Source organism: Rhipicephalus sanguineus, chromosome 1, assembly GCF_013339695.2.
Source record: "Rhipicephalus sanguineus isolate Rsan-2018 chromosome 1, BIME_Rsan_1.4, whole genome shotgun sequence".
Lineage (NCBI taxonomy): Eukaryota > Metazoa > Arthropoda > Arachnida > Ixodida > Ixodidae > Rhipicephalus > Rhipicephalus sanguineus.
In genome coordinates this window covers 316,137,738-316,151,649 of record NC_051176.1, presented here as the reverse complement: position 1 = coordinate 316,151,649, position 13,912 = coordinate 316,137,738, and the positions used below count along the sequence as shown (strand labels likewise).

General features: G+C 44.5%; 1 protein-coding gene across 1 annotated transcript in view; it reads right to left on the bottom strand.

The window, feature by feature from the left end:
- Positions 1 to 13,655, bottom strand: part of LOC119379462 (poly(U)-binding-splicing factor half pint) — a gene marked incomplete in the record, with an annotated part of 282,418 nt that extends 268,763 nt beyond the window's left edge. Inside the window, 1 exon segment of the mRNA XM_037648765.2 lies at positions 13,477 to 13,655. Coding sequence (XP_037504693.1) covers positions 13,477 to 13,653 — 177 coding nt within the window.
- Positions 13,656 to 13,912: the final 257 nt, after the last annotated feature.

Genomic DNA, 13,912 nt, shown 5'->3' with positions numbered 1-13,912 from the left:
GATTAACCACCTTCATTTTGACATTTGCAACCATTCTTGGATATAAAAAGCAGGTAGAATAAGCTCTCCCCACCTTATGATGGGGCAAGACAGAAGGACTACACTGAAGATCAGAAAAATGAAACTGAGGAAGAGACTACAAATATCACCATCAGCCAGGACAAAGGCCCATGACCCTGCATCAGCAGATTCCATTTTATTCCAGCAAACTTTTTCATCACTTGTGTCGATTCCTTTTTTTCTCTCTCATGCATAGCGACCTCACGTAAATAAACATTATTCCATGATATCCTCAAATAAGAAGGTTTTAGAAGTATATCATAGTTTTGATTTTTTATCCTTGCGAAATGCCGGGAAAGCAGCTGTTGTAAAAATATTTCTAAACGGCAGATGCGCTCATTTTCCTGATATGTTTATTTGTCTTTAATGCAGCCGTGCAACAGCCGAATTAGGATTTGGGGCAATTTTTGGAGCAGCAATATGTTGTTTTTGGAGCACGAAAATCCAAATTTGGAGCCGGTTATGGAAAATCCCAAATTTGGGGCAATACAACAAATAAGACGTACTTTTAGAAAAGAAAAATGTATGTATCAACTATTTAACATCAGCTAACTCATGGACAATGCACAAAATCACGTGAGCACTGCTATTTCAATAAAAAGCGCTCTGTTGAACCACCTCACACTGCAAACAATGTCGCATTTGTAGAGACTGTAAAACCGTTTGACCAGCTCTGCATATGCTATGCTGAATCTGCCAACCTTGAAATTCGGGAGATTTGTGAAGCAGGAGTGAAAGGGGGTGGCAAAAAAAAGAAAACTAGCATACGTTTTTGTTTATTAAGACTTTCAAAGGGCTCTAACTAAAAAATGGGTTTATTTCCAGACGTTTTGAAATCAACTCCTTCTTCAGGGGGAGTGACAGTGGAGGTGTCGAGGTGGGGAGGAGAGATGGTGGTGGTGAGGGGGTTGATGGGCCCGTTTAGCTCACTCGCCACTTTCTTTGCATTGGCTTTCTTGCTGTGCTTAGTCAGTGAATGTATACAGATGGCAGGTTTCCCATGCAACGGTTGCCTTCGGTGTTTTGGATGAACCACAACCCCAGTAACAGCCGTTTTTGTTGCTTAGTTTGTTGTTAGGATTTTGGTTTTTCTAAGGCAATCTTGTGGTCGGCATCTTCCGAGTGTTCTGCAAGGGAGTTCCGTAGTCTTGAGAACGTCCTGACGTCATTTTTGTGCTGTTCTTTCAGTCAAGTTTTTTGTTTTGCCAATGTATGCGGCCTGGCAGTCGGAACGTTTGATTTTATAGACGACACCTTGCACTCTCTATCTTGGTGGACGGTCCTTGGGTTTCAGTAAAAGGAGACTTATTGTGTTGGTTGCTTTGTGTGCGACCGCTATGCCTTCCTTCTTTAGGAGTCTGCTGATGGCTTCCTTGGGGCCTTTCACGTAGGGGAGAGAGATTCGCTTCTGGGAAGGCAGGGACACTGGGGGATCCGTTAGAAGTACTTTTCTTTTTTGCTGCCGGATTGCTTTCCCAATGAAATGGGGCGGGTAGCAGTTTCTCTGGAGTTCATTGAACACGGTGTTTCTTTCCTTCTGTCTGATTCCAATGTGCAATGCGTTTCCATTCTTCTTATCAAAGTGTTGACTACTGATGTTTTGTAGCTTGCAGGCGGATTTGAATTAAAGTGCAGGTATCGGCCTGTGTGCGTAGGTTTGCGGTCAACTGAGAAACTTAGGAAATCTCCTGTTTGCTTGATTAGTAAATCAAGGAATGGAAGGGATCAGTCTTTTTCACGCTCAAAAGTGAACTGAATGTCCGCGTCTATGGAGTTTAGATGGCTGAGTAGGTTGGTGACTTGCGATGTCTTTATAATGCAGAAACAATCGTCCACGTACCTGAGGAACACTTTGGGTGCCTGTGCAAAGGTGCTCAGGGCTCTCTTTTCAATGTTTTTCCATAGTGATGTTGGCCACGGTCACTGAGATTGAGGCTCCCACTGGAGCTCCTCTTGTCTGCCTGTAGTATTCGCCTTTAAAGGAAAAATACGTATTTGACAGGCAGAGTTCCAGGAGTCGACAGATTTCGTCCACACTCAAAGGAGTTCTCTCGTTCAGAGCACTGTCACGTTATAGGGCATCCCGGGTCACGGTGACTGCCAGTTGTATCGGTATGCTGGTGAACAGAGATACCACATCAAACGAGACACGGCACTTGTCGTTCTTTAGTTGTAGCTTTGATGGCAGTGCGACAAAGTCCCCCACATTGCTCATTGGTCTTTACGGTCAGCGGTGAAATTATCCGGTGTAGATACATGCACAGTGATCGCATTGGTGAGTGTAAGAAGACTACTACGGGGCGCAGGGGGACTCCAGATTTGTGAATTTTCGGGAGGCCGTAGAATGCTGAGGCTGACCCGTTTCTCCATATTAGTTGGAGGTAAAGGTAGCGAAAGTTTGGTTTCTCCCGGAATATTTTTGCTAGCGTCTTGTTCAATACTTGTTGTGTTGCTGTGGTAGGATCCTTTTTTAGCTTCTTGTAGTCTCCAGAGCTTAAAGGGCCAGTAAACAGGCTCCGGCATTTTTTTACACCCCCCAAACAAGCTCGCCAATTCGTACAGTAGACCGCGGCAATCACACTTTCCTAATATTACAGCGCTGCATGCCACACAGACCTTCCATTTAAAAAAAAAACAATTCCCGCACCTCTTTCCTTCGCCTGACCAATCCCCCTCGTACGCGCAGTGACGCAAACTTTCCCATGGGCAACTTGACGTATCAGTGAGCTCGTCGATTGGTCTAAACCAGGTCTGAACAAGTAGACGTCAGTTCCTGTTCCCACCCACCATTACGAAACTGCGCCTCGTTTCTTGGCCCTGCGGTGATGCGGTTTTGGCTACGCAGTTGTCGGGTTGTCGCGCGGATATTCCTCACACTGCATAGCACCTGCACGCACTTCGCCTTCGACATGAGCAACACATGCAGGAAGCATTGTTGGCTGCAAATTGAGCAGAGAGAGGGGGAACCTCCAATAGTTCGGACGGGTCGCGCTTGCTCAGTTTTCTCATTGCACGCAAGGCAAGCAGGGTTCTCCACGCCTTTCTCTCATGTCCCTTCGTCTTCATCGAAAGCAAGCATGCATTCCTGCTGCACTGTGAACTATCACAAAGGTTTAAAAATACCGGAGCCGAAAACTGCCCGTCAAATTACGGAGCACGTGCGACAATGTAAACATTGAACAACCAGGAGCCACAGCAAGCAGAAGTGCATTGCAACTGATCAAGCTCACCGATGACGTCATTTGCCGACGTCATGTCCCGTTGCCGAAGTGGGCGGAGTCGCGACAACGGGCTACCCCTCCCTCTCTATGGTGGGGAAGGGTGGCGAGGCCGCGTGAAAATTTGAAACCAGCTGAAACAAATGTTCTAACCCCTGTAACTTCCTTATTATAGCATGTACTCGCAAAAATCTTGCGGCAGCATGTTCACATAGCAAACACGCATATTTCTCTTCATTACAATTTTTGGACCTCGGAGTTGTTTACTGGCCCTATAACCATGTTGAGGCTTTCTCCTCGTAGTCGCATGTGTTCAGGAGAACGGAGGAGTTGTTCTTGTCTGCTCGTAGGATTACTATAGTTGCATCTTTTTGCAGGTTTCTTAGTGCGCTCATTTCACCTGGAGATAGGTTTCTTACTTTCGTGTGGTTCTTCGTCGAGCTGATAATGCCAACTGCTGATAATGCCAACTGATAATGCCAACTTGATCTCACTGGGTTCTAGGTTTCGGATGCCGTTCTCCACTGCAGCAACCATCTCCAGAATGGGGCGTTTGTCCATGGTAACACTGAATTTTGGGCCTTTAGAGTACTGAAGTTTCTTCACTTGTGTGAACCCTTGCCGATAGGTTGGTTACGAGATGCTGGTCAATCATTTCTTGTTTTTTTGTTTTGTTGGTAAGAACGCAGTTTCTTCTCCTGTGATGTGCGGTGTTTTGCGGCTTCTGAGGAGATGGTAGCTTTTGCAAACAATTCTACTGAAGAGAGAAGATGCGGTACCTGGTGTTCCAGTTGTCGTCGGGTGAAGAACGATCATTTCTCAGGGCCGCAGAAACGTCATACACCGCTCTGAATGATTGCCAGTAATTTTTGACATGTCAGCAATCATACTAGTATTCGTTATAATATGGTGTGTGCACACATGAGTAATTAAGGGACAAAATGTGCTGTGTCCCAAGACAGCGAGCACTAGTAGATCCACCTAAGTCATAGTACGCTTTTCCGCACAGCAAAGGTGTCCTGCAGCAAAAGTGGCTTACAAAGCATTCTGCACGAGATGGAGCAAGGCCAGGAAATGTAAGAACCGCTGTCTTTTTTTTCTTTTCTCTGGCGGTGGGGTTAGGGTATAGTGAACTAGTAGTTAGGGTTATGGTCTGCGCGTCTGGATTAGATTGGGTGATGATGTGCAAACTGCAGGTGATTAACGTATTCTCCATTTCTCACTAAAATTAGCAGTTCTCAGAAAATTTTAAGGCTGATCGGGTATTTTGGCACAGCATGGTGCAATTTCAACAAATTTCACGGTTTTGGCTCAACTTGGTGCAAAATTAAGGAATTGTATCAAATTGGCACAATTGGCGCAGCTGTTGCACCCCTGTTAATGAAATCTGATGGCAGAAGAACACACAAGTGCAACTGTCCTGATTTGAGGACACTATGCGGCAGGCAGTGCACAAAGATTTACAAGTATTTCTTTTAGAAGCAAGTTTTGAAAAGCATTTCAGATGCTAAATTGAAGCCTTATGAAGGAACTGAAGTGTGAAGGACAAGGAAGCACTTCGAGTGATAGCATAACTGCAACAAGATGGCTGAATAACTCCCTTGTTGTGTCCAGCTATAGTGACAGAGCCTGAAGGGACGATGAGACGGTACAATTGCAGAGAGATATGCATAACTCAGATGCCAAGGCTTTTTGTCAGAGAGGTTCATAAAAAGCACAAGGACGGAGTGGACCCATCGAATCGATAATGGCCGATACAGGAATAAGGTTCAAAACAGCAGGGGCTACCTCAGGATGTTTCCTCTACGAACTTTTGCAAAAGCATGAATTCTGTGGAAGTGGCTCAAAGGAGACGAAAAGACAACTAACCACCTCGAGTTCTGCGGCTGGGTAGCCAAAGCTCTCGTCTATCGCGATGAAGTAGCGAAAGAACACTAACGACAGGGACATCGCAGCAAATGTCCACTTCCTGCAAAAGAAGAGGTATTTGTATGACATGAGCGATGAGAGATTTTATGGTGGCGATCACTTTCCGAACAGCACCGAGCAGAAGTCTGCCTAGCGTTGCCGCAGTGTGTTTTGTGGCAGCATGCACAGGTAGTTCTGCAGTTGGTGTAATGTGCCACTATATCCTGAATGTTCCGAATCTGATCTCCACGCAACCTAGTTGCAACTGAGGCCACATATACTGCACAGGGACAGCAAGGAATATCGTTGCGGAAGTAGTAGTTTCGCCTGTCAAGTATAAAGTGTGGTATCTTTTTTTTTTTGTCACGAAAGAATTAACAAGTTTTTCAAGAAATAATTATCATCTTCCCTCTCTCGATGCATTTATTTCCTTTGTGTTTACATATTCCCTTTTCCAACAAAAGTGCAAATGTCACTGCTGTGCGTAGCTGCATGTTGTTCTCATATGAAGACAAGTCATATTACAGGTTGCAAAAATGCGGGAAAAATCATTTCTTTCTTGTTTAGAGTATGTTTATCAACATGTGAAGCCAAAAAAATTTTTCTACAACTCAATATTTATTCATGCATGAGAGGGTCGACAAGGATATCAGCTATCCCTCCTGTTTTGTCTCTGAATGTTGTGCCCATCATTTCTTGTTGCATCGCATACTGCACGGTCTCTTCTCAAGTTTCTGCCCTGCACATTCAAACTAGTAGAATGCAGTGGCTGTGCACTTTCCTCTTTGAGGACATTTGAGAATATCTGCCATATGCACTCCAGACCCTCCTTGATCTCCAGTCCTTTTCATACACACGGTCCACTGTTAGTAATGGGCCTGGATACACATATTCATTCTAGGCACCAATTGCTGATCGTGAACTTCTGGTTTTTTGGATTTTTTTTCCGTGGCTATTCAGCATTACCTTTGTTTTCTGCGTATTAATTCTCAGCCCTAGTTTAATACTTTTTCGGTACAGGTCAATCATTCTTTTGCAACTTGTCACCATTGTTGCTGAAGAGCCCTATGTCATCTGCAAACCGCAAGTTGTTGAGATATTCTCCATTAATATTTATTCCTGTTTCTTCCCAGTCTATTCGTTTAAATACATCTTCTAAGCATGCATGGACCTCCCTGCCTGACCCTTTCCTTGCGGAGCAGCAGGGAGTTGTGGAATCCCTGCATATGTCGGCGATGATATTCAAATATGCTTTAAGTACTCCTGTGTGAGCAATGCCTTCAAAACTGCTCGTATCTCATCTGAGTCAAATACCTTTTCGTAGTCTATGAAAGCTACGTAAGGGGTTCGTGGTACTCAGCAGCAATTGCCCAACTGATCGAAGGGCTGAGATTCAACGTAGAGTAAGTATCCTTTCCTGAAGTCCGCTTGTTAAAGGAACCCAGAAACAGTTTTGACGATTTAGTATAAACGCATTGAGCCAGTAAAGCAAATTTGCACACCGATTTAAGCTCTCTGTGTCAACTGTGTAATTTATTACAAGATCTTAAGAATCACTATCAATCGCAGCGGCTCCGCCAAATGAGCTTTCAACCCTCCATGCCCTCCTTGCATAGCAGCACCCAGTGACTGATCTGATTAAATATGTCCAGTCCACGGCACTAAACCTCCGGCAGGCAGCGAACGCTGTGTGCTTGTGTTACAACGTGCTCCATGTTGACGTGAGCTGCGTGACAATGTTTATCTCGAGGTTTCTTTTCTCGGACACCCCATGAATTGCCCTAGCTGAGTTGTGTGCCGCAAACCTAGCGATTGGCGACTAGTAAAAGTGCAACATCATACATCTGGCGAGTGGAGACACTACAGCTCATCGCTGCAATGACCCGGTAAGTGTGCCCTGCACGTTTCGTCTGTGTTGCCAGACGGTGCGTGCCGGGCACACTCGACGGAGTACAAGCCGCTGAGTGCACTGTGATGGCCAGTGGCAGCTCGTTGTGAGGAGGGGGCAAGGCAGTGGTAAGAAGGAGGGTATACATATAAGTGCCCGTAACTGCCTTGGCTTCATTTGTGGTGCAAATGATTGGATGATGCAGTAGCCTAAACACTGACAAAATTTCAAAAACCGTTTCAGCGTCCCTTTAACTAGGTTGAGTAACCCATATATGCCCATACACGGAAAAATTGAGCAAAAAAATATTTTTATCCACAAATAGGGGATTTGTGCCCTCAGCAAAATGTACAAAATATTTATTTACTGTCAGGTAAGTGCAACAGTTTTGCAGTGCCTTTTGCACAGAGCTTTTTTTTTTTTCTCGTGGCACTGTATATTTGCAATTACGGGCAATAGTATGGTCACTGCTACCAGACGACGTTTAGCATGAATGGTGGAATGGCGGGATTTTTGCAATAATTTGAAGAAAAAGAAAGCGTCATAACTTAGGCTATCCTCCGCTCCAGGGTCTCTCCCGTTACATGTTCGCTCAGATGAAGTAGTCCATACGTGGTAATATTAAGGGCAAGCAATGTGTCGGCTATAGCACATGTATCGGCAGACACCTGCTTCATTTGCTATAAATGGCTCCAGTCTTCACCTAAAGAAGTAGCAATTTTAAAGCACATCAAAAAAGCGTCCTGCATGTAGGACATTGGGCATATAAGGGTTAAAATGCTTCTCTTATCCTATTCAATATTACCTTCATGAATAATTTGCATAATATTCAGAGTATGCTGATGGGTCTGTTTCCTTCAAATCCTTTGTCTGCTTCCGAATGTATTAAAGGGTGCCCGCAACACTTTTCCACGTATTCATCGAATAACTTGAAGTTTATTGCATCATAAATCGACTGCTGCAAAAATTTTTCAGATCCATCGAGTACGAGCGGAGTTGCAGGGATTTGTCGCACGCTTAAGCACTCTCCTCCCATATCAGTGAGCGCACTGGGATGACGAGGGGGCAAGAAGCTCTGCCCGCTCATCAGCCTGAGCTTGAGCACATTTTTTTCTTTTTTTTCTTTGAACGTGCGGCTCACTTTCAATGTGATTGCGAGTTCACTAGTGTAATTATACAGGATGGTTTTTTTTCAGACAATACAGATTTTATAAAAATCCTATGACAGTAGGGCTCCTGTCGTTTTCACACAAGAACTCCAAGTCGAGGCGGAAGTACTTTGCTGCACTTAAAACGACACTGATGCGACTAACAAGAACTCAGCATTTAACTTTTTAACTACTGACTTCAGGGCAGGTGTTTATATTAGAAAGTAGTAGTGCGTGCCAATTTATGGCATACCCATTTTTTAGAAATCACGAAAGTTGCATGTAATTAGCCATATTCGTCATCGAATACTTAGGCCGACCACACACAGCCGGATGATGCGAAAGCTTCGTCTTGGTCTTTACAAAAGATGACGTGGTGCCTAAGGAAGCTTGTGTGTTTTGTCTTCAGGTGGGTTTCCTGTACACACAGCACTTCTGGCGAGTGTTCGTGTAGCAGCTCCTGGATAGTGTCAAGGTTTCTGAGAAGACCTCTCACATTGTATTGTATAATTTGTGTGTCAGTCTTGAGTGTAAACTAGTGCTGTATGTACTGAATGAACTATTGCCTAGAGTCAGAGAGCCCTTTCGAGGCCTTGTGATGCGAGCCTTGTCTTTTTTTTGGCGTGCTCCAATGAGCTGCGCCATTCCTTCAGTGCCCGAGACGTCGTTGGGCATGGGGTTGTGTCCATGCCCGCTTGTGGGTTATGTGCACGGGTGTAGGAGCTTTAGAGCTTTCGGCCTGAACAGAAGGCAATGTGCCTGCAGATACAGAGGCCTGCATGCCCTTTGGTGACAGATAGTGTTGTATGCATTACCGAAAAAAAGTAACTAAATACATTACTCATTACACTAACAATAAAGGAACACGTTACTACCCTACATTGCCTACGAAAAAAAAAAAGGTAACGCATTACAGTTTGCAAAAAAAAAAAAAGTTACGCACGTTACTTCTGCTGTTATTACAGTCAAAAATTCTAATCAGTGTGCCCTCCCTGCATGAACCAGCACAGCTAGTCAATAAATCTCATATTTTACATAAAACCCCTAACCAAAACAACGATTTTAGCTGAATTACTGATATAACTATGCACAACTGCGCCGGACTTAAGCAATATTATAGTGGCCTAGTGTTTACAGTAGAGCTGCATGTGATGGCTTATAACTTTGTGGCACATGGTAATGCTGTTTCTCAAAGTGAAATTCAACAGAAAATGAGATTCTCCGGAAAGAAAACATCACTGATCTCTCAACAAATTTACAGTAATTCTGACAGCGTGCTTCTGCTAGCGTACAAAACATAGGCACAGATCTTGTAGGAATAAAGAAACTGGATCCCTGGACCCCTTCCCTCGTTACTTCCTTGCACGAAAACAGCCATACTTTGGTGGCTGGTACTTGAACATGAACCGACTAGCCCAGCACTAGACTACATTTCTTCTACAGTGGGCTCGTTCCAGAACTTAGACAACTTTGCTTTGAGTGTACACTCCCTTGTAAGCCAGATCGTTAACTCAACCTGTTGAGCAAGGCACATCGCCTTCTGTTTGCGGAAAAGCCACGTTCCGGAAGAAGCAAGTGCCCTTTTCGGGGAAGTCACACCTTCATTTGGTCACGTCAAACAAGTATGTAAAATTTTAAGATTGGAACTATGGCGGCGGGTGCGCTTATTTTTTTACCTGCTTCGAGCACTGTGCTTCAGTTTGGACCCGGAGTGGCTGGCACTGAAGAAGTTTCGCAATGCCAAGCGTTCAGCAACTCACATCACTGAGGCAAAGTGGAACGGAACCAAGTGCTAAGGGATGCCCGCTGTTTCATCCCCAAGAAGCCTGTTCGTACGGCCTGAGAAAGCCTCATTGTGCTGGGGAATATTAGCATTCCAGAAAATGTACGCTGTCTACTCAACAAAGGTCCAAAATTTAGCCACGAACCTTCTTTGCCAGCTCAAAAATTACTGGCAATGAACTGACGAGTTGCCAGAAAAGCCGACATGGAAGTTAGGGACCGTAGCATACAAGAGGGTGTGGAAGCTCTAGCCAGAACCGGGGCAAAACCTTCCGTCTTGCGTCACAAGGATCCTACGGCATCAGTTGTGTCATTCTTCAAGGGCGATAGCTTGTGTCTGCTTCAAGCGGATAAAAGTGGTGGCTTCGTTGCAATGGATGTGGATTCGTACAATTTCAAGGCAGGGCAGGCAGTCAACAAGAACATCGTCAAGAAAAAAGCCAGCTAAGCAAGAGTGAAAAGCAAGGCGGTGGCTCTGTGCAAGGGCTTGGAACTAGCAAAACTTGCACGGTTATTGGAGCTAGCAAGAATAACGCCCTTTCTGTGTTCTTCACGGCCAAGACGCATAAGCCGGGCATTCCTTTCAGGACAATTGTGAGTGAACGAGGTACCTGGCAGAATGTGATTAGTAAGTTTTTAACGAGGCAGCTAAACTCGGTTGCAGTGAATGACTCGTTTAGAACTGAAAATTCCTCACGTGTTACCCACTTTCTTCAAACGAATCCTTCGATTGGGTACTTGTTCTCGGTTGATGTAGAGGACCTGTTTTATTCTGTCCCGCACAGTGAATTCTTTTCATGTGCAAGACGTTGCATAGACGAGAGTGGCAGTGTTGCCTTTCGGAATGCGCGGGAGTGACTGTAGAAGCTTTTATAGCCCTTCTTGAGTTTTATGTTAAAGACACCTTCACCAGTTTTAATGGAGATTTTTATGTCCAAAGACAAGGTGTCTGCATAGGCTCTTGTGTCGCTCCTGTGTTGTGGGTGTGTCCAGATAAGATCGAACACGAGGTCTCAGTCACCATTCCCGATTTTGATAAAATTTACTGTAGGTCTAGGCATTACACCCAGAACAACGGTTCCTTTTGCGAAAAAAAAGAATTTGTTCACCTGAAAAAAAATATACAAATTTTGGCCGCAAAAAGCAATTTTCCGCCAATTTTGCAACTTTCAATTTTGAGGGCACCTAGGGAAAAAACAGTGCACTTCATGGTCACAATATTTATTTCCCTCAAAGAACAAGAGAAATACAATCTTATGAGTCTATTATTTTCCTTGTTTGTCGAAGCACTTTTGAACAAAAAGTGACAAACTTGGCAAATTGCACAAAATACCTGTATTTCAGGAATTTATTGCTGTAAGCAAGTTAAAGTGAGAATAATGAAAATTGGTACATACTAACTTTGATACATTCGCTCTCTTTTAAAATAATTTGTGTGGTTTTATTGCGCTCCGTTTAACTCGATAATTGGGCTGAAACTTAAGTGATTTACCAAAAATTCCGACATTTGAAAATAGTTTTCTGAAAAAGGCCATTGAAAATAGTTTTCTGAAAAAGGCCACTTTTAATTTTTTTTAAATCTCTCTGATTGAAGTCAAGGACGTCATCTACCATTCTGCACAAAAAAACATTGCATTATTTTGGTTGCTAACAAGTTATAGTGCGTCAAATGTGACCATGCCAGCCTAGCAGCCGCGTCGTTCGTTATGTGCTGAAACTCGGATATAAGTTGTTAAAAATACTTGTACGTGACAATCACAAATCAGCAGCTCTACACCATCAAATGCGCCGCCAGCTGTCATGGTTCAGCAAGCTTTGTCTTGCGATCAGCCGCTTGACAAACCCGCAGCAGCGGCCGCTCGATGCTGTGGGCACTCACATTGCATGGGTGCCGCTTCGACTGCGGATTAGCTCCGCTTGCGCGCCAAACTACACTCAGAGGACAAACAAGAGAAGGAATGCATCACTGTGAAAGTTAAAGGCTGTTAAGTGCCAACAAATGTCATAATATGCAACGAAAACTCTGCCGGCAATTTATACCTTATGCATTGAGAGCAATGTTACTATAATGGCAAAACAAGTGAAGAGTTTCTTTGCACTGACTAACACTGATTCGAGAAATCCAAGAACCTGCTATACACTCAGGCAGCTACAAAGAAATACTGGCTTTACGTTTCCTGTACGCGGTAAAGTGCACATATGTATGCAAGAAACAGAGTAGACCCTGGCAATGTCCTTAAGTTTATGTGAAAAAAGTTGAATGCTCTTTACTGGGCAATTCACATGTCTATCAGTGACGTGAACAGTTCCTCAACTAACAAGATAAAGCGAAAACAAGCTTATTTAATATCACATTTAAATTACGCTGTCTCTAAAGGTACACCCGTGAGCAAAAGTATACGGACCACGAGAGCGCGTACCGAAATCGCCGTCAGCGCTGTCTAGTGACAAGCCACCTGCTGTCGAAAGCGTTGCTCTGACGTCAGAGAAATGCTCTCCAAAGCAGACGGCAAAAAATATACCGACGCCAATGGTCCGTACGGGTGCACGTCCAATGTACCCTCGGAAACGTTTTTTTTTTTTTTTTTTGGCTAATCCTAATCGTACATAACAGTGCTAGCTGGCAAAAAAGTGCGACGTCTGCCTTACGTTTACAATGGTGTCACACGGTCACATTTCATCGCGATCGGGCCTGACACGGATTTCTTGATCGTGATTAGCTCCTCTACGCAAGCTGTAGAAGGGAGCATGTTAATCGCGATCAGCGTGGCGTAGACGGCCCGGATCAAGTGCAAGCTAGTAAGAAGGTGCCAGACTACCGGTTCCGTCCGACGTACAGCGGTGGCAAAAAGTTCCCAGGTGAGACAGCGGCCTGGTAACTTTTGACCACCCGTGTACCTTCAGGTTTTGGGATTCGGGTACGTCCAACGTACCTAGAGACACAGCGTTTAACGCTGCTTGTCCTTCACATTTTTTGCATCTGCTACTTAAGGATGTCAAACTAACACACCTGGGGAACGATAACTAAGGCCACTTAAATATGCACAATATCTGATAAGAGAACTCAACAGTTGATTTCAAGAATCATCCCAAACACACCCAGATTTAGAGCTCTTGCTTTCATGAGTATTTTGCATAAAGACTATAAGATGCACCAACAAAAATAATTACCTGCGTATCTAAGCCCTCTCGTGAATGTACAATTGTCTCTCGCAGATTCGAACTCGCTGATCAGTACAAGTACCGGGTCCAGGTATCGGCTTCTCGGCCGATACCTGGACACATAAAAGCCGTTTACAGGATAATGCCAGCCGCAAAGTAAGCAGCAATAATAAGCTATAAAACAATTTCTCGGTCTGCAAACGTCAAAATAGAAATGTACACTGCTCTATGAGACATTTCACCAAGGCAGCTGCGATAGCCATGATGGCGGCGTCGCACAACGCAAGACCATTGCCCGATATTCGCTTACACGACAGTCCGTCCCGCCGTTCTGTAGAGATATATCGTTTTCCATTGGCGTCGGGCTGGACATGGCCACTCGAAAGCTAGGGAAAGTGATCAAAACTCGAGATTTGCGCTGACCAGGATACCACGGCACCCACACACAAAAAGGCGTGATGACACGGCGCAACGGTCGCATCCGCATACCGCGCTGAGCCGAGGGCGCTGCGAAAGGTGTCTGGGTCTGGAATATGAAAGCCACAGGACGCAAGTGACATGGTTTACTCAGGGAAAACATTTATTTATCAAACGATTAATCCAACCATGACCAAAGGGGGCACAGAGCCGATCAACCACACAGTTAATAAATACAACTCCCGAGGAGCGAGGCGAGATGGCGCTGCAAGTACTATCTTTACCACCTTGTGCTACGCTGTACTACAGTGGCTAGAATAGGGAAGTGT